General features: G+C 36.2%; 1 protein-coding gene across 1 annotated transcript; it reads left to right on the top strand.

Moving 5' to 3' along the window:
• Nucleotides 1-12,439: 12,439 nt before the first annotated feature.
• Nucleotides 12,440-13,021, top strand: LOC127101156 (uncharacterized). The gene has a single exon (XM_051038484.1). It carries the CDS (start codon nucleotides 12,576-12,578, stop codon nucleotides 12,975-12,977), a length of 402 nt encoding a protein of 133 aa, XP_050894441.1. The 5' UTR covers nucleotides 12,440-12,575; the 3' UTR covers nucleotides 12,978-13,021.
• Nucleotides 13,022-21,809: the final 8,788 nt, after the last annotated feature.

The following is a 21,809-nucleotide window of genomic DNA, read 5'->3' as shown; positions in this document are numbered from 1 at the left end:
TTTTGGTGATGGTTGAGGGTGGACCAGTCCGGTGAGGTCCACCGGAGAAGAAGACCAGAGTTACAACTCCGGCGGTGCGTTGGCACGTCTCCCAGCCATAGGATCCTTTCAAAATGTTTTAATCCTGAGCGTTCATTGTGATTACCCTTGGTACAGCGCGCTGACTCGTGTGTTTGGTGGAACGCGCGTTTCAGGCCACTTGATCTGACACCTCAATTAATGAGGGAGATCAAGTGGCTCACGTTTTTTTTTTCTAATTTTAATTTGTATTCCTTTGATTTTCATTAATTCATATTAATTTTAATATTGATCCAAAAAATATGAGAGTTTCACCAAAAAATTTCAAATAATTTCCTCTTACATATTCTTAATTAAAATTATTTTTTGGATCATTGTTAATATTTTTCATGATTTAATTGATTTTGTGATTATTTTTAATTATTTAAAAATACTTTTAAGTCTTTAAAAATTCTGAAAATTTTTCCCTAAGGTCCTTTGACCTTGTTTGACCTATGATAAATCTCATGGCCATTTCTTTGGTGTTTTTATGAGGTTTTAGGAATTTTATAAACCATATTTAATTTAAATGCATTATTTTAGTATTTTTTAATTTGAATAAATGTCAAATAATTGTGTTGACCTATTATGATGATTTGTGTAAGTTTGACTCATGTTGTTGGGCCTTGGTCAAGGTTGATTTGATTTTGTTAAGTTAATATCATTGGATTTAGGGGATTGATGAAATGTACATTCCATCTCCCAAAATAAATGAATGATATTAATTTGGTAAAAGTCCTCCTTTGAACAATTTGAGTTTTGATCCATTCCCTTCCCTCTTTATCTCATTCCCCTTCTTTATGCATTCATCTCATTTGGCCTATATATTTCTAAGTCCTAAGGCTAGTTGATTGCCAAATAAACATAAGTATGGATGAGATTAGGTCACCTCTTTTGCATATTTTTTCTTGTGTGGTATGTTTCATGAGCATAGTCTATTATACTATGTCTCTAACATGCATTAACACCAAAATTCTATTGTCCGGCCTCAAATAGTTGTGACTTCTACATAAGTCCAATTACGATTGCTTAACATAGCGCTAAATTTTTGACACAAAAGGCATAACATTCTTGTTAGTGAGATTGTAAGTCTCCCCTCTTTCATGGTATTGTGTGGAAACTTGGCCCTTTTTCCTTCCTTTGGAAGATGTCTTGGCTCAAGGATTCATGCTTGTGATAAGTGGGTTGAGTGTTCTCCAAAGAATGACTTAAAATTAAAAGTAAAAGAAAAACAATACTAACTTCTAACTCATTAACAAGTAACATTTAATTTCAAGTCCTTTATTTAATGCACTTTAATTTTTAAGTTCTATTCATTTGCCATTATTCATACCATTCTAATTGTTTATGTTAATGTCATTTTCCCTTTGTTCATTTGGACCATATTTTGTGATATATCTTGCTTGTGTATATTTTGTTTGTTTGTGTGGTCTTGGACCATTAATGTACATAATAAGAACAAAAACCCTAAAAAAAAAATTGTGTGGACTGTTGACTTGATCTTGGACAAATTGGACTTAGAATTTAGGCAACCTCCCTATGCTAAAGGACTTGGCCAATGCCAACTTTTGTGAAACCAAGTGATTGCAATTTGAAACTTCATCTGATACATCATCGAAGATCCCTTTGAGTTCATCTGCAACATGATCATTGTGAAGTTATTATTTTGAACCTGTGACTTGAGGAATTCATCTGCTACATGGGCTAATTTTGAAGAAGATCATGGAATGGCTAAATCTTGGATGTGGCTATCTTTATTTGATGCCTTGCTCTTCAAGTTAATATTGTATGCATTGTTTGTTGCTTGATTCTAATATCCAAGGGAATTTGGGGTTTCTATATGGCATTCTTGCCTATTGGATTGCTACCTATCGTTCAGATCTTTTCAACTCTTAACTTTTAATTTTGTACATAGGATTAGTCTGTTCATCTCCTCCCCATATCTTTAATTTCAAAATCTCTCCCTCCTTTCAAAAACTTCTTTGTTTGAACTTGTTATTTTTCTAAATTTTGACCACTTTGCAAACTAGAAACTTTGGCCTTATGCCATTGCATTTTCAAACTTCTTTTCTTAATCAAACTTATAAATAGACTTAACTATACTTGACCTAAATTTTTAAAAGCCAAAAAAGAACTAACTCATCCAAACCATTTTAAGGCCTTTGTGCCTTTCAAACTTAATTTTTGATTAAAAGCAATGCATCCACTTTGAAATTTGTATCACGAACTACGAGGTTTTGATCCCTCATTTTTATGTTGGTACGTAGGCACAAGTCCGAAGGTCTTGTCAAACACAAAAATATAATAAATGAGTTCTTTTATCATCCCCTCACTCTATTTGTTTGTAAACATCACTTTGTACAAAATACATATGCACACAAAAAAGGGCTCCCTAGGAGTACCTAGGACACTTTGGGTGCTAACACCTTCCCTCTGTGTAACCAACCCCCTTACCTGTAATCTCTGACATTTTATTAGTTTTGATTTGAAAACTTCTTACTTTTGGGTTTTGTTCGTACTTTTTCCCTTTTCCTTTGGAAACAATAAAAGCGCGGTGGCGACTCTTGTTATTTGATGTCTTGCTTATCCATAGCTTGATGATCATGAATTTACCGCTACACAACCAAAACTCACATTTAGACAGTTTCACAAACAAATTCTTTTCTTTCACAAACAAATTCTTTTCTTTTATTTGATGTCTTTCTTCATCTGATTTATAGTAACTAAGAATATCATCAATGAATACCATAACAAATTTATCCAAGAACGGGTGAAAAGTTTTGTTCATATACTCCATAAATACACCAAGCGCATTAGAAACTCTGAATGACATCACCGAATATTCATAGTGATCATACCGAGTTCTAAAGGAAGTCTTAGAAATGTCTTCATATTTCACTCTTATCTGATGATACCCGGGCCACAAGTCAATCTTACTAAACACACATGCTCCCGCTAGCTGGTCCATAAGATCATCAATATGGGAAGTGGATACTTATTCTTTATACTTACTTTGTTAAGTTGTCTGTAGTCCACACATAACCTCATACTGCCATCTTTCTTCTTCACTATCAAGACTAGAGCTCCCCAAGGTGATACAGTCGGCCTGATGAACTTCTTATCAAGTAAATATTCAAATTGCTTCTTCAATTCAACTAACTCTGTTGGAGACATCCTATACGGTGCCATAGATACCGGTCTACTTCCTGGTATCAAATTAATACTGAATTCCACTTATCTTTCTAGTGGCAGATCATTAATATCATCTTGAAACACCTATGGAAAATGATACACCATCAGAAATTCATATATCTTTTCTTTACTTTCAACCTTCGGGGATTCAAACATCGCGAAAACTAGGGCTTCATCCTTTAGTAGTTCCTGCAATTAATTAGCAGAATCCTGCAACCATGCTTGAGTACCCTCTGGATCATGCTTCCCCTTGAAAGTTGGAGGTTTATTTCTCAAAAACCTATCCAAACCAAGATAACCTCCATCAGCTTATTGATTTTGTTGTCCATCGCATGGGCTAAGGCTTCCAATGTATCAACGATAACACATTCTTTTCTTCCAGCCACATCTCTTTATTCAAGCAAGTAACTATTAGAAGAAACAATGTCTTGAAAGAGTTTAACTAAACTCGTCACACAAAAGGAAGTAAATAATTAATGAAATACTGGCCGATTGGATCGACTATGCTCTGATACCACTATGTAACACCCTAAACCCCAGATAATATATTTAAAAAAAAAACACAGGAAAATGATGTTACTCCATCATAAATACTTCATAGATTATAAAACAACAGATGTTGCACAATGGAAATTTATTTAGAAACACCATAAAACATGTCTGAATAAAGCTGAATAACTTCATCATAATCAAAATCTCCTAATAGTTGATTACAAACAAATCAAAGTAATGCAAACGAACATCATTATCCCTAGTGTTACAGATCAGAGCATTCTTATTTGAAAACTAGAATATACGAAAGATAAAAGTCTACTGAGAGGCAATAGCCATCTCACTGCAACAAGGAACTGTGGTCCTGTTAATCACCTGTGCAAAGCACACCACAAAACCAAACAAATAAGAAAGGAGTGAGAAGATACTTACATATAGTAACAGTGTGATTTCAGCAACATAATGACATTAAAGAACCACAACAATCATACATAAATGATATATATATATATATATATATATATATATATATATATATATATATATATATATATATATATATATATCACTCAATTACAATCACAAACACACATCACAACAAAATGAAATGCTATGATCTACCAACTCCATCACCTATATGCATATGGTACCAAAAATATATTGTGGAATCAGATGAATGCTATTGATTTTATTTTGCTAGTCTCTGGTCCTTCCCACCTAGACCAATGATCCCCATCAGTGGATCTGAGACTCGCCCATGATCTTTTCCACCAAGACCAACGATCCCCACCAATGGATCTGAGGCCACCAAAATGGACCGAAGTCTCACCTAAACTCCAAAATACATGAATGCATGGTAATATGAATCACGAATATGCATTTCATGGACAAACATCATAATTTACCAAAATTATGTATAATAATACTCATACGCACCAAAAGTATCCCAAAGGATACCACCAAAATAGATTTCATTCACGAACCACAAATTATCCAATAAGGATCACACAAATTCAAATCACTTAAAATTCTATTTATTAAACAATATATTCACTTTTCTTACACCCAAAATTATTTAGTTAATTATATTCCTAAAAGTGAGTTAAATATACTAGTATTTTATAATATTTTTAAAAATATATATATTTAATTATTTTAGGGCTATTTTATCACAATTTCAACTAAGAACAAAAAATTTGTTAGTTTTATCTTTATTTATAAAAAATTATTATTATTCACTAGAAAGATTAAACAAATCTTTGAAATTGATTATAATCAAAAGGTTAATCCTTATGGCATTGCCAAAGGTCTTTAAATACATAAAACAAAGAAATTCTAATGAGTCTTATGAGTTTTTAATCATAAACAAAATAATTAAATAAAACAAATAAAACATAAATTTCTAAAATTTTAGAAAATAGTAAAACGCTATTTTCGGAACTTAAACGAGCTTAAACGGCTTAAAAACCGAATAGTCACTACTTACCGTGAGTTTGGTTTCTGGGACAATTCCCTTTCCGAAGGGATATAATATGACTTATTTTGACATCGGACGTCAAACTTGGGTAAAATTCTCCTTCTATACGTGCAACTAGTCCTTCTACCTCAGATTTTCCAAGTTTCCGCCTCCTAATGTTAAATTCTTACAACATACAATTCCCAATGACAAATTGCCCAAAGTTATGATTTTCTAGATTTTCCCCAAAAGGGGTTACGGTTAACCGAACCCTAAAAAAAGGACAAAGAGTGACCAAATGAGATTATTCCTATAAACACTTGCGAGATATTATCATATAGAATTGACCAAAAGGGTTTATTACCAACATGCAATTTCATATCTTCATATCATACGGTGATTTAACATCAAAATTTAATTTTATTAATCAATCACCAAAAACAATTTTATCCATCATAAAATCATATCGATCACCAAAAATGATCAAATGGGATTATCCTATTTCGGCACAGATCATAACAACGATCGACTCCCCAAAACCAAAATTTCAATATAAAATATATTATTCCTACAAAATCATACAATATGTGACCAAAGGGGTTGGGTCAAACCCCACATGGTCAGACCAAATCAGTATAATAAAATACTTGTATTTTGATTTGGGAGGGTAAAGGAACCCTTATCATTCTGCTGCCTAAAACACACCCTATAATAAGCAATCTCCCCCCCCCCCCCCCCCCCCCACCCCACCCCACACACACACACACCTTATCGATTGAGATTTCAAGGTCTTGATGTTCCTCCCTCTCCAAATAGATGTCTCACGATCGCTCCCAAAAGTCTCCCCAGACTCAGATGCGTCGTTTAGGGATATGCCTCAAACCTTAATTTTGGCCCTAACTCTCATACTCTCCCTTACGATATATATTTAATCCAACTTTAAGATTAAATCCCAAATGAAATATTTATTTAATTGATAAATAAAATAAATCTTAAATTAAATAATTATTCAATTAAGCGTCACACCTTTAATATTTAAACAAAATATTTATTTGATTTTAGAAAGAAAATATATTTTTAACATAAGGTGTCACACTATATTTAAATAATTAAATAGTAATAATTATAGACCTCAAATAATTATTATCGTTATTTTAAATAATTAAATAAAATCTATCGCTCTTAGCCAAATATTCTAATAATTATTAAATTATTAAAATAGCCTTGAATACTCTAAAACATCATAAAACACCTAAAAACACACCAATATCACATAGATAAATTATCAAATAATTCATAAAGTGTTATAATTAAATAAAAACAATTAAATAAATTAGAGATGTTACACCTACAACTCATTATGCTTTTTGTTACATCCCTACTGTATTTCCTTAACATTGTCGGGTTTCATATATAAAGTATTGGTCTAAGACCCACTTTAATTGGGGTGTTGGCTCCTATTGTACCTAGTCTAGTTCTCTTTCTCCGGACAAGGTGACAATCAAGGAATAAATACAATGTTGGGTTCTAGGACTTGGTTACGAGGAAGGATTTGGCCTTGAGAGAAGGAATATTTTTGGTGAGAGTGGAGTCTTCATGTTTTTTTACACACGTTATTGTGTTTTTAAGAGAGCATGGATAAAATCAGAAAGTTGAACATGTTTTACAACCTCTTCGATGTTCGAGGTATTCAGGCCGTGGTGAGTATTGGGACTTCTTCTTCTGCCCTCACTCCTGCTTCGGCCCCTTCTCTTACCTCGATTGTAAAAGCTTCGGCTCTTATACTAGAGGTGGATTATTTTGAAGAAGTTGCAACTACTTTGATGGTGGGGGGACCAATTTTGCCTCCGATTTCGATAAATAAAAGGGCCCGGGAAATGGAACAACAATCTCCTCGGATTGAGTGTTCTCCAAAATGGACTCGGGTCACTACGGATGACGCTTTTGGGGATGTGGCTCCTTTCACAAAGATACCAAATATTTTCTCTTCCCAACTTCCACACACTCCTGAGGAGACTATTATTATTGTCTCGATGTCGGGTTTATTCTTCATCTAGAATCTCCCTGAGGTGGATAAGATGAAAATGGCTTCTGAGCTTGCTCACAACATGTTAAAAGTTGCTTCTATTTTTTCTCTATTCTCTGCCAGACGGGGTGATGTCTTGGCTTCGGGTAGTCCCTTTAAAGAAAGGGATGCTTGGAAGAGGAATGTCGAAGCCATGGAACTGAAATGCACTAATCTTCAAAAGGTGATTCTTGCATTGCGGGAAGAAGTTAAAGCTGCTAACTCTTTGCAAGAGGCAGTGAAAATACACGACTTTCCTTCGTCTATGGAGACTCGTGTGACTGAACTAGAGGGTTCCTAGAAAGATGCAGAGGCCTTGAAAGCTCTTTAGGACGAGGTGGCTGACCTAAAGCGAGTGTTTCATGATGCTCTTTAGCAAACTACACTGGACATGATCGGAGCCTGAGAATGAGTTAGGAAGCAGGTGGGGGATTTCTTCCCTAATGTCGTAATCTTTGTCGAGGCACCATACCCGTTTAAGCCAGCTTCTGGGGTGAATCAGGGAGGTGATATCGGCACCTCGACTCCAAATGCTTTTACTTTATTTTCTTTTTCTTGTATTCCTTATTTTCTACAACGTTTTCTAGGCTTTTATGCCTTGGTTGTAATAATTTTTTTATTATAATGAAATATTTTACCTTGAGTTTCAAGTATCGTTAGCTTTAGAGCCTTGTGTCGTCTTTGCTTTATCATTATAGTTGCTTGCGAATCGTTTTAATGTCGAGGCTAGTTTTTCTACCCTACAACGTCTTTATTCACTTGAGATTTTAGGTCGGACCACCGGTGTTCATCGGTGATGGTGAAATATTTGTTGTGGTGTGAGAGCCTTTACTACTTTTTTTATTTATGAAATAAACAACACGCTTGACTATAATGAGATTTCGAGAGGGCCTCTGAAGTTTTCTTGCTTTTTGCAGCTCGACTCATTGAGTGATGTCGGAAACCATTCATGGTTGTTGTGTTTGCTCGCTGCTTTTTAGCATTTGTCGTACTAGGGCATTGATTTATATATTGTATTTGAATATTCATTTGCTTTTCTTGGGAGATTCCTGGGACTAGTGAAGTCGAGTTTGTGTAGTCATACGTTGTATCATGGTCCATGTCACATAGGACCGTTTCCCGACCAAGGTAGGATCCCCATCCCTTTCCTCGAGGCTTGGCTCGGGTTGAGGTGGACAAATCCAAGTTCCATAAACTATACCCTAGGATTGATTAGATCCGAAGGGGGTGCGCCAACTACACAAAATCGCGTTCAATGGACCTCATATGTGATGTGTGTGTTTGAGTTGTATCAGAAACATAAAGGTGCGTTAAGTTAGTATCAGATACGCAATCAAGCACAAAATATGCTTAAGCCGTATCAGAATCGCTAGACTACGCTAAGTACGTATATGATACACAACTCGACGTATATTGTGTTTTAAGGCATATTGGAATCGCATAAATGCGTGAAGTCTGTATCTAATACACAATAGGATGTAGAATGCGCTTAAGTCGTATCAGAATCGTATAAATGCGTTAAGCCTGTATCTTATACACATGCATGCAGACAGTGTGCTTTTAGCCGTATCAGAATCGCATAAATGCGTTAAGTCTATATCGGGTACACAATAAGCTTGGAATGCATTGAACGTGTATCAGAACTGCATAAATGCATTAAATCTGTATCAAAAATGTATTCATGCATTTTATCTTGTTCTCCTATTCTGGACATTCAAGCTGAAAGAGAATAGGAGTTGCCTTGTCCAATACTTTGGCAGAGCACTTCTTGATCATTGGGGCGAAGAAGTTCCGACTTCTTTCCTATTATGGAGTGATACGCTCATGATGCAACCCCGTATTGAATCTTCGCCTAGCAATAGCTATGATCTTTTGGCACCTGGGTACTATTAACTATAAGCTTGTGGCATCTTTTGGCGTCGCCCTCGTAAACACCCTGGTAGCTGCGGGAAATGAGAGGACGGTGCTAGGTCGGAAGGTGAATTGTGTGGTTGCGGTCTAGTTTTCATGGAAATCGTCTCCAGGCTCCAACGCAATCCTAGATCTGGGTCTGAAACCCCTCTCTCGCTATTATGCATAATTTTTAATGGAATCAGAGGCCTGGCTTCCGAGGAATACGGTTTGAAATATTGGTTGATCGAATTGACCGCGACGAATATCAAAAGTTGCTTCTTAGCACTTCTTGATTCTGAGATTTGGAAAGTTTGTGAACCAGTGAAGATGGACGATCATTGAAAAATGATTGTTGATTTGTCGAAAATGGAGAAATTGGAAGTTGATTTGCTCTTGATTTGGTGACCTGGTGAGGTTCTAAACTGTTCAATTGAAGGTTTGGCTATGAATCACAAAATTCCAGATCTAAAGCTTTTGTGTTTTTCTTGATAGTATTTACGAAGCGAATGCGATTTTCGTGGAAACCGTAGGAATCAGAAGTAGATTTCTCACAAACGGCGCCATTGTTCCGTTCGGGGATCAGAAACAAATGTTTCAGCTTCACGAATGAAACATAAATGATGAGAGATGAATAATTGTTGATTTTTAACGGTGTCTCCGATCTCCTTTACGGAGGCGTGAGATGGACCTGCATAGTTAACACTTCAATGCGCATATTAGTTCAAAATTCAAGATGAGTAAAGTGAAGTTAAAGATCAGAGATTGTGTATTTTCTTATAGTATGCAAACTATTTTTATATTATGGGTCGAGTAGAATGAATTTGAGATGAATTGAACATTAACCGATTAGACCTCTCTTCAATCCAGAACAATATTCAATCTATTATTGAATGAAACTCATGTGGATCAATACTACTTTATATGAAGCCATTTCCAAAAGTAACCAACCTACGTGTATGTCACCCAATTAAAAAATGAATATTAGAGACAGTGATAAGAAGAGATTATCCATATCAGTCTTCTTTTCTTATTGTATATGTGATTGTAGTGACTAAAAAATCTATGGCATGAAGTTGGATTTTCTAATGCATTTTTTCACATAAACAAGGATGACAACAACTGAATTAAAAATTGCATGTGGAATGTTCACTACAAATTTTGTTTTCAGTAATTTAAAGTCCTTGGAAGACTAGAAATTTCGCTTGAAGACTCCTTCCTCTTTTTTTCCAGCAATCCTCATCAAATGGAACTCTCATAACCTCCCTTGTATCATCTTAAAACTTAATGTCTCTTCTTGCTTAGACATTCTTATTCACATTTCTTCTCCCCAAAACTTAATCACATCCATTCTAATCGACGTTGCAAGAATTTCTTTTCAAAAGTTTAGTCCAAAACATATCTAAATTGAATTTTTTTTCATGATTAATATTTTAAATGTGATCCAGTGATTTTACCCACTAGTTTACGCTTACTCAAGAGCATAAACCATGATTGAATACTCTTTTTTTCCTTTTAAAAAAACGAAATCATAAGCATCATTTTGCCAATATATTTGGCTCATGTCATTTGCTTGAGCCTGCCGTAAAAATAGAAAATATTATGTAATGTAAAAATTATCATTTAAGGTCTATTATGAATTTATGATCATCATCAATCACTAAAATAGCTAACCATCATTATTATTGAAATTACTATTAAATAATTACATCATATATTTATATAATATTTTAATTATTATGAAAATTTAATGTATAAATGGTTTGGATTAAGATATATTTATAATAAATATTTATTTTTATATTTATGTTTGAAACTGAATTTTGTTTTTGAAAATTTTGTAATTCAATTAAAATTTATTTTAATTTTTATTAATTTTAAAATTCCAAAAAATAAATTTGTTTTAATTTTTAAAATTTTCAAAATATAAAAAAAATCAAATATCTAATTTGTCCCCGATATACCACTTTTTAATTATAGTCTTTTCATTTTATTTTATTTTTTATTTAATCATTGCAAATGTTTTTTTATTTTACTTTTAGTTCTTATTCTTTTATTTTTAGCCTTAGTGAAATTAATTTATATTAGATTTAGTCTATGTAATATGTAAAACATTTGAATTTTAATTTTTATGTCACTAACATTATAGATGGTAAAATCAAATTCAATATAAATTAATTTTGCAAATAATAAAAGAAAAATCAATAAAAAAATTAAAATTATTTAAAAAGCTGAAAAAAAATTCGAGAGCTTTATTTCAATATATTTGGAGGGTCATAGTGCTGAAATTTCAGATTTTGATCTTAACAATTTAACTAGTAAAGATATTGTTCCTCCTAAAGTGCAACATGTTTTAACTTACTGTCATTTTTAATAAAAGTGTTAATGACATAAGTGTAAGTTTAACATTACCACAAGATAAGTGTAAGTTTTACCAGCAACACATACTTAAGAATTTATCTTTATTATTGTTATTCCTATTGATGATCTAAACCAACATATATCTTGATAGAATATCATATCATCCTTAAATACCGACTATTGACGGTTAGACCAACATATATCTCCAAATTATTTTATTTTTTATTGATGAGGTTTATCCTATTTGCCGAAAGGCGTGCTAGGATACGTTTGGGGAACACATCATTCATTTTAAGGAGCTTCCAATATTCAAATACCGAGATGACTTTGTTAAAAATGACTTATTTGATATATATCGGTGTGTCAGTGTATCTGTGAAAAAATAGGTGTTTATGAATTTCTTTACTGAACCACAAGAAGAGAAATCAACATTTATGCTATCAGATATTCTAGTATACAAATGGATAGGAGGGAAACATAAATCTGTAGACTTGACCGAAACTTTCCTACGAGGGGGATTAAGGACAAAAAATTTAACTGGTGAATAGACAATCTTTAAAATCGTTTCAAGTAAAATTGTACAAAACGAATTTCAAAAATTAATATGCATTCATACCTTTTAATTTTCCAACCGTGAATTTTTTATAGAGAATACAAATGATCATATATTATCTCCTAAAATAATAAATATTATTTTTAAAATAATTAATTTTTCCATCTAAAAATGAATAATGACACAATTTATTGTTCATTTGTCTGCTATTATTTAAAATCTTTATTTTATATATATATATATATATATATATATATATATATATATATATATATATATATATATATATATATATATATATATATATATATATATATATATATATATATATATATATATATATAAACGTACAAAGAATCACCCGACCTAAGCCTTAATTGAGCCATGTAGATTGTGTGACTCTAAGACATGAAGACATTATAAAAAGCCATGGAACCACCCACGACTTCTCACTCAAAAGCTACACATTTTTCTCCTACCATATTTTTTACACAAACCCAAAAAAAAACATGAGTCCCTTGAACTTGTCTTTCCTCTTCCTCATTTCCTTAACACTTGTCTCTACAACAACATCTCAAGAAAGAGCACCTCATGGACTTGTATACGAAAACCCTATAGCTTTTCCACCATCAGCCTATCTCTTCTTTCACCCCAATGCACCAACTCCAGACACCAAAAACTCTTGCATTACATCCAAATGCTCACCACTCCCTATGGCAGCAGCTCTAGTAGAAGCCAATCAAAAATTTGAAAACAAAGCATCACAAAAACAAATTGGAGCTGGTGTTGTTGGTGGCATTATCTTTGCTTTTGCTTTTGTTGTTGTTTTAGTTGTTGGAGTTTACTATGTTAAGGTCATTCGTCAAGCCAACATGAGTAGAAACATTAATAATGTTCAATCTCATGCTTAATGCAAATTCAATGATTATGTTGGAAACTTTTCCTTTTAACCTTATGAGTGTGTGTCGTCTATATGTGTTAGCTATGATTGTGATTATTGATTAATTAATCTCTAATTTAAATGTTTTCACAGTTTATGGCCCATTGTTTCTAGTGTTTCTTATGTAAATTAAGCATTAGAAAAGACATTATCAAAGTTTTTGAGAATGTATTTTCAGAATAGAAAGAAGAATGTTTGAAGGATTTGAAGAAAATGAGTGAAAAGGATTTGAAAGTTTAAAAGAAAGAGAGATAGATTCATAAGAAATCAAGTAATTACAAAAGAATACAATATCTCTATTTTTTTTTAATAAGCAAAAGAAGTTGAATTAAACAAGAGGACAAGGTTACTCAACCTAAATTACAAATGAGACAAAACATTCAATCAAACTTCAAAGCAACTACAAAACCTACAAATTAGGGGTGGACAAAACCCGAAAAACCGGTCTGACCCATACGAAATCGAAAAAAAAAATTGGACGGGCCCAACGGGTGTGATTTGGGATTTAATATGCTTTAAAGTGGCCAGGCCAAGTATAAACTATTGGTTTGTGGGTACCCAGACCTGCTCGTGACCAATAGTTGAAACGATATGTTTCATTATGTTTGGGCGTTATTCCACGCAGACCTGCTCGTGACGGATAGTTGAAACGATATGTTTCGTTATGTTTAGGCGCTATTCTACGCAGAGCCCTCATTTTCTCTCATCCACTCAAGTTCCATTTGTCTCTACGTTCTCTCTCTCACAAACTGACGAAACTCTAACAACCACTCTCATCACTGACGCTATCATCGTCCTACTCACCACTGCCACTCATGATCTCTCTCTCTCAGATGATTAGAGTAAGTTTCTTTTTTACACTCCTTGTTTTTTTTTATTGTTATGAATTTCAAATCGAACTACTGATTTGGGTTTCATTGTACATTATTACGCTGTAGTGAACAGATTTTAAGGTATATTGTAACTTTTGAGCTTCGATTTCATTAGATTCTGAGAGTTGCTTGCATTGATGAACACCTCTGCATTTGTATTTGGTGAGGTAATTAACCTAAACTAACTTCATTTTTTTTCATTTTTTTTTCAAATTAGTCACAAGAGTTAGTTATAATTCTAACTTATGTCAATTATGCTCATATTATTCCATAGCCAATTGGAAAAAAGATTGGGTTAAGAAAATTAATCTGAAGCAGTTGTTTCCTCCTCCATCGATTATCAGAGGTTAAGAATTTTTTTTTGAAATCTAACAAATTGTTCATATCTAATTACTTTGGATAATTTGAAATTTTACTATCTCGTATTAGGATCAAGGGTAACTTGTTGTGATTTGTTGTAACTATTTTTTCATGGCATGACTCTTAGATCAAGCGTGATTTGGGTTTGTGTTAGCTGTCAAATTTCGACACAAGAAGTACGAAATCAGGTCGATCGATGGACAGTCAGAAGCGAGATCGACGAGGGAGAAAGTGGAGAAGACTGGGTCGACGATAAAGGAATCATGTCGAAGTCGAAGGTCAGTGTATCATGGTGGTAATCGTGGGAGGTTACCAGCAATCGTGTGAGATATACTCTGACACGTGTCACCTCATGAATGGGTCATAACCTTCTAGCAGTTATTTTGTACTACTATTTAAACAAATCTAATTTTCATTTCAATGGGTGACATTTTTAGCATTGCAATAGGAAAACACTTGAAGTATCAAGCGTGAGAGAAAAAAGTTAGCTTCCTATAAAATGTACTTTTGCTTCCACCTTTATCTTCAAGTCATTTAACTTGTCAAATTAGCTTCATTTTGTCTCGCTCATTTACATTCTATATCTTGTCCTTTGTCTTGTCTTATTTTTATATGCACTTTTAGTTTATGAAACATCTCACTTAATACTCTAATATTCCAAACATCTTTCCATTTGAACAACCATATACTTAAATATATATCAGTCTAGGACTTTGTAGTCGGTCCTGCAAGTAAACCTATTTATGAAGGCTAGAGATTGTTGTACGAAACAAATTGGCACATCCAGTGGGACCCGAAGTGTTCAGTATATGCAACTATGCAGTGGTAAGATGGTGTCACCATGACCACACGAAGAAACATCTTTGGCGAAAGACACAGTCGCGTCACAAACAACCGATGGTGGTTCCAGCTTTGTGTTTGCGATTTCGAATGCATATATCAGACCAATTATATCATCGTGTCAGCCACAAACCCCGACGCTGACGATGATGGGAACTTTTGGGCAATATATGCCCGGTTTTACAGTCCCCATGCGTTAGGAATGCCAACTGAATTTATGGAAAGTATGTATAACCTCGGTTCGACCTTTGGTGAAACGTCATCATCGCCATTCCCACGCTACCAGGGGTTAGGACCTTTGGCAAGCCAATTTGGTCGACCTCCGGGTTTCGGATTGTCATCCCAGTCAATCCCAACTTTCACGTCAAGTTCCGTCGCAGTTATGAGACATCAGATGGACGAAAGTAATCATGAAATGGTCCACATGCTAACTCAACGAATGTGCACCATACTGAGACCTTTAATCCAGGATTCAACCCAGAGTTACCAATAACTGGTAACTCAAATGACCCGAATAGGGGATTTCCTAGGGGCTCCTAGAGCGCAAGTTCAACAGAACCCCCATCTCCTCATCGACCAGAAACCTCAGTCCGACAAGAGGAGATGGCAGATGAAACAGTCGAACAAGAATATCAGAAAGTCTAACAAATTCCTAGGGTGGCTTGAAGGCCTCCCGTGGTTTTAGTCAATAGGAACCAGGATCCCGACCAAGTGGTCAGGCAGATTCGACAAGAGGCGGCGGCTGGGAGCAAAACCTATAGGCTATTGTCGAGCGGATCATAGTGCGAAATGGAATAAACCTGGGCCTACAGAGGCCTACATATTCTTAGCCTTTACCAAATTTTGTTTTACAAACCGAATTTCCTAGGGGGTGGAAAGTTCCGAAATTCACCAAGTCCGTCGGAGATACCGAAGAATCTACCGTCGAACATGTTGCCAGGTATCAAACCTAAGCTGGAGACATAGTCAATAATGAGGATTTAAAGTTGAAATATTTTCCAAGTTCTCTTACAAAAAAATGAGTTCACATGGTTTACGACACTACCTCCACAATCCGTTCAAACGTGGGCGCAATTAGAGAGATTGTTCCATGAACAGTTTTATATGGGGCAGTGAAAATCAGTCTGAAAGAACTAGGCAGCGTCAAATGAAAGACCGTTGAGTCAGTCGATCAGTATCTAAACAGGTTTATACTTTTGAAAGCTAGATGCTTTACTCAAGTCCCTGAGTACGAGTTAGTCGAGATAGCCGCAGGAGGTTTGGATTATTCCATAAGAAAGAAATTAGATACTCAATATTTGAGGGATATGGTGCAATTGGATGATAGAGTTCGACACATAGAACTCCTGAAAGCTGAAAAGACCAAAATTGGTCGATAACATAAAAGAAAGTATCATATGTCGCGGTTGAGGGATTCTCTTCTGGCGATGAAGGATTGATCAACGAAAGCGAGGTTAACGTGGCGGAACTCAAGCCTGAACCTTCCTACATGTGTAAAGTTTTAAAACCATCGAAGGGAAAAATATCACTGAATCTAAAAGAACCGATAAACACGTTGCAAATACTTACACGTTTGATGTATCTAAGTGCGACGAAATATTTGATCTATTGGTTAAATATGGTCAAGTCATTGTCCTTCGGGGTTTAAAGGATCCCCCTCTAAAACAGAAAAAGAAAAGGGGATTCTGTAAGTTTCATAACTTTCTTGCTCATAAAACTTATCAGTGTGTTCTTTTCAGGGACTTGGTGCAAAAGGCATTGAAAGAATGAAGGCTTCAATTTGGAAAAAGACCAAAGATGAAAGTGGACTCTGATCATCTGAAAGTTGAAGAAGCCTTGTATGCTAAACCTCTTGAATGCGTGATGGTGGAAATTACTGATGCCCTTGTTGAGTCTTCAGAGGTGGTGTCTCTAGCTGAGTCTTTCGAGGTACTGATGGTTGAAACTACTAATGGTTTCGACAAAAGGGATGAAGGTGGTTTGGAATTAGCCTATCCCTAAACAGGAGAAAACTTAACAGATTTCCAAGAGAAATGCAAAATAAGTGGTTCAAAAGTGATCCTATGTCCGAAGTGCAGCACTGTGTTCGACGAGAAGACCGCTGAAAGATTGGAGTCTGACAAAAAGAAGGCATCGGAAGAGGAGAAGCCTGTCGTCCCCAGATTTGTGTTCGAAAAATGTGGAGCACCACGTCGAAACGAGGAATATAGGAGGAAGTTCCAGCAGCCTCATCCGAAGACTTTCCTTCCGTCGACAGATGTCCCACATGAGAAGTGGGTGGAATCGGTGAACCAAAAGGGTGCCAAGAGACCTAAGTAGAGACTGTTAGATGTATAAACAGCGGTTCTGGAAAAGAAGGTCGAGACAATGGGATATATGGTTTATCCCAACTACAAGGGAAAAAAAGCCAATGACCAGAACCCAATGGAGGCGTTACCAGTGGAACAAAAAGCTGGGAAAAAGCTACGACTTCACACTTGAAGCCTGTCGAAACTGCCGGAAAAAAGAGACAAACCCCAAAGGAAATATGGGTAGAAAAAGGAAAGATTGTGGCTAATCAAAAAATGGCCATGACTGTTGATCCTACTAGGAAGAAAGCGGTAGTATCTTCCCAAAGTATGAAACGTGCACCTCAGGTCGAGAAAGAAGAAGAGCTAGAGGACGTTCTTAAGTCGAAGGAGGAGGAGCCTGAATACTCCTCTCAAGCAGAGGAAGGGGATCCTGAATACTCTCCCCAATCCGATGAAGATTCCGTCGAAGACATGTGCGACGATACCAATGATGACACCTATGGTGACAATTTCGTCGTGAACTGCGACATTGTATCAGTGTTGCCGATTGAATATGATATGGCATCAGAAGTCTCCGAAACAGAGGAAGACTTTATGCCAGATGAAACTGTTGTAGGAAAACCACTGTGCTATTACATTATGAATAGTGGTGTGGTCGAGGAGCAAAAAGCCATGTTCGAAAGACCTAGCCCAGGGATGATGTATCATCTGAAACCTTTGTTCATAAGGGAAAAGGTCGATGGAATAGCAGTAAACAAGGTCTTTATAGACGGAGGCGCAACCGTCAATTTAATGCCTTAGACCCTATTCAAGAAAATGGGGAAGTGCGACGATGATCTTCGACAGCACAATATGGTCATATCAAACTACGAAGGGAAAACCAGTAATATACTGGGTGTTGTCCAGGTCGATTTAGTTGTTCGCACGACCTCACGCTCAACGCTTTTTATGGTAATAAATTCCAAAGAAAATTTTAACCTACTCCTAGGACGAGAATGGATCCATAGGATAGGAGCAGTACCCTCCACTGTACATCAAAGGCTCATAATCTGGCGAAAGGACAGCATCATAGAAAACATTGAAGTCGGCCAAAGATATTTTCGAATTGATGAGGCAAAGGGCTCGAATAAATCCTTCAACCAACATTTGTCAAACATCGCGCCATGTGATTACGAATCAGGGTCTTACACTTCAGTCAACATCGGTCGTGTGTTAAACCTTGATCCCGATCACGGATTCATATAGGATGTCAAGGAAGGAACTGATCCATAGATGGTAATTCTGTTAGACTATGGCACGGATCTAGAAGGGGGGTTGAATAGATCCCAATTAAAATTTGAGTCGGCGCTACCAATTTAAAATTGGTTTTGAAAATTTGTTTTAAGTGCGGAAGCGGCCGAGGAAAAATATAATCTAAAACGAACCGTTATTGGAAAACCGGATATGCGTCAAGCCTATGGATTAGAGATAATGTGAAATACGAATCACTACACTATTTGCACAATCAATGATTTGTTTCACTCACTAGGATTCCTAGTTCCAATGATTCAAATACCAAATTAAACTAGATACACACTTAAGATAATTTTGGTTTAGGCAAATTATCAAACACTTGGTGTGCGAAAACACTCCAAGTGATATTTGTGTTGAGTAAGTGATTCCAATTAATCTAGTACAATATTCTACTATACTTAGGATTCAAAAACAGAGTTTTAACCTCTTACTCAATTAATATCAGTTTGATAAAAGTGCTTATACTAAAATCACTTAATTTTTAAGCTGAAAATCAATTATGCAGAAAATTAAAGAAGACAAAGATTTGATGAGGCAGTTCCCCCGCCGTCCTCGCTTCGGGGTACATCTGCCCTCAATTCTAAAACTAGAATTGAGATGATTTAATAGATATCACCTGTTGAATTTAACCGTTTATACAAGGATTGCAAAGCACATATACAACAGAACTCTCAAGATGTTGAATGTAGCTTCCACTCCTTGTTCCTTGATTCAAGATGAATCAAGCCCTTCGATTGTTGTTGCTAGACCTCCGATTCCAGCCCCTTTGTTGAATAACCTTCCGTTCTTCAAACCCTCGGCCCGGCTGATCTCAGCTACAACGAATCGAACCCGAATTCTTCCCTTCAATATCACTGAATCCGCTACTAGATTGACGAAGACTTCCTCTTCTCAATCACCTTCGCTCAGCTGAAACTTGATGAAGAAATTCGTCCAAAAAACCCCCAAACACAAACCAGTCTTGGAGGACAAAACCCTAACGGTTTTATTCAAGAAAAAACCTGTCACAAGCTTTAACCCGAACTGGATTCCCCAATCTCGACTTCGAACCTTATCACCTTTAACCGATCACGAAGCGCATCAAAAATGGTTGTGTGTAGTTGATGTGTTGTGAGATGTTGAAGATGAAGATGATGAATCTTGGACACCTATTTCACTTTTTCTTGTTTCTTTGAACACTTGAAATCAATTTGACAAATGTTAGTTGATAAAAGTAATTTGACTTCTATTTATAGTAACCATCTTACCAACCAAAAATAACAGCTTTTCAAACAGTGGAAAATACTCAGAAAACTGAGTTTACGCACGAGCGGTCGACCATAGGTCGGCGTGCGCTGACCCGTGGGAAATGTGTCGACCCCTATGGTCGACTCAAGTATTCCATGCGCTGACCCGTGGCCAACTGCACTATGCCATGCGCCGACCTGTGGTCGACTCAAGCAACCATGCGCTGACCAGTCACCAACTGGTCTGTGTTATGCGCTGACCCGTGGCTCATGCGCTGACCCTTGCGGTCGACTCAAAGCCTGCAAACCTGCAAAAATTCATATTTTTGTGGTTTTCATGCATTTCGTCATGATCACATTTTATCCACATATGTTTTATGAAATACAGCAGTTTTAGATAAGCATAGAGAAGGATATGATAGGTGATATGTTGCATTTGTTTGTGGACGTGGAATCGACAATGCCGATTCATCTATGATGGTTATTTCTCATCATCGAAACTTATGATTGTATGTTGTCTGACAATTTTCCCTTACATACTCCCCCTTTTTGATGATGACAACCTGTGCAAAGCCAAAGATACAAACAACATGCAGTATTTACACATTATGCACACTCCCCCTTTCTTTTGTAATCTAAGGCTATCTATCTGCAAAATCGACTGTTAATTGTGGTGAACATTTTGGCTGCTTGTACTCTTCTCCCCCTTTGACAACATCAAAAAGAGACAAGGAATGATTATTCAACGTAACATAAAATTCAACAGGAAATAACACTATCAAATAATAATATCACACCAAATATCATTACTGAACGATAATCATTAATTAAAAGAAGATAAACATTAAAATTAATGTTGCACAAACAAGCATAACAGAGAAATGAATACATTCAAACAACAAATAAATTCAGATGCATATGCAGTCCTATGTCCTAATGGTGTCGTCCTCGATGGTAGCAGATATTCGGGTTTCTGTAGGGGTCAGCCAGCGACGATATTTGGTCAGCAGTCCCTCCTAGATACTTGATACCCCCGTCGACCGACCGTTCCTGGCGTTCAAATGTTTCGGTAAATGCAGCATACCGTTCATTCATGCTTGTAGAAAGGTTATCAAGCCTCTCATTTTGCGCTTGAATTTGGTTGCTAATATGAGCATAGCGCTCATCCTGAGTTTGCATGAAGGATTGTTGAGCGAGCTGCATATTTCGCAACATATCCAACAGTTCGGAAGAGTTTGCGTGTTGTGGAGGAGACGGAGGAGATTCTTCATCATCATGGTGATACGGCTGGTAGAATTGACGTTGTGTTGACCAGCCCGTATGTTGCCATTCACCCCAGCCACCCTGGTTGGAGGCATCTTCTTCAGTTGAATGTGAATGTTGAACCCAAGCGGAGTCTGAGTAGTCGTGAGTGTCAACTCGTGGAGGACTATTATCTCCACCATGGTGATCAAAGGCTTGTCCTGCTTCCTCTTCTTCATTTTCCTCTTCATCTTCTTCTTCTTCGCTTTTATCACTTTCATCATCTGCTGCAACAGTCACAGGAACATTTCCTCTTCGAACAAACTTATAGATTCTCCGTTCATCACACCAAAAATATCCCATCATAGACAGAGTTTTTGGGCTGAACTCTTTGTCTGATGAGATGGAGGTATACGGGAAGGACGGATGATTGACGTCGGCTGCAGTAAGGACCTCTTGAATGAACGATCCGTAGGCAAGAGTCGTTCCTCGTCCGGAGTCACGTAGACTGAACATCCTACTGGTAATGTAGTAGGGCCAGTTGATTTTCTGCTTATTCTTCAGAATGTACATGAGATGAACCTCAGCCTGTTCAACTCTGGAGAGACCACCCTTCTTTGGTCGCAGGATGCGTGAGACAATCCACTGAAGAATCCGCTCTCCTGTTTTCAGCTTGCCG

Source organism: Lathyrus oleraceus, chromosome 7 (assembly GCF_024323335.1).
Source record: "Lathyrus oleraceus cultivar Zhongwan6 chromosome 7, CAAS_Psat_ZW6_1.0, whole genome shotgun sequence".
NCBI lineage: Eukaryota > Viridiplantae > Streptophyta > Magnoliopsida > Fabales > Fabaceae > Lathyrus > Lathyrus oleraceus.
This window is presented reverse-complemented; position numbering and strand designations above follow the sequence as displayed.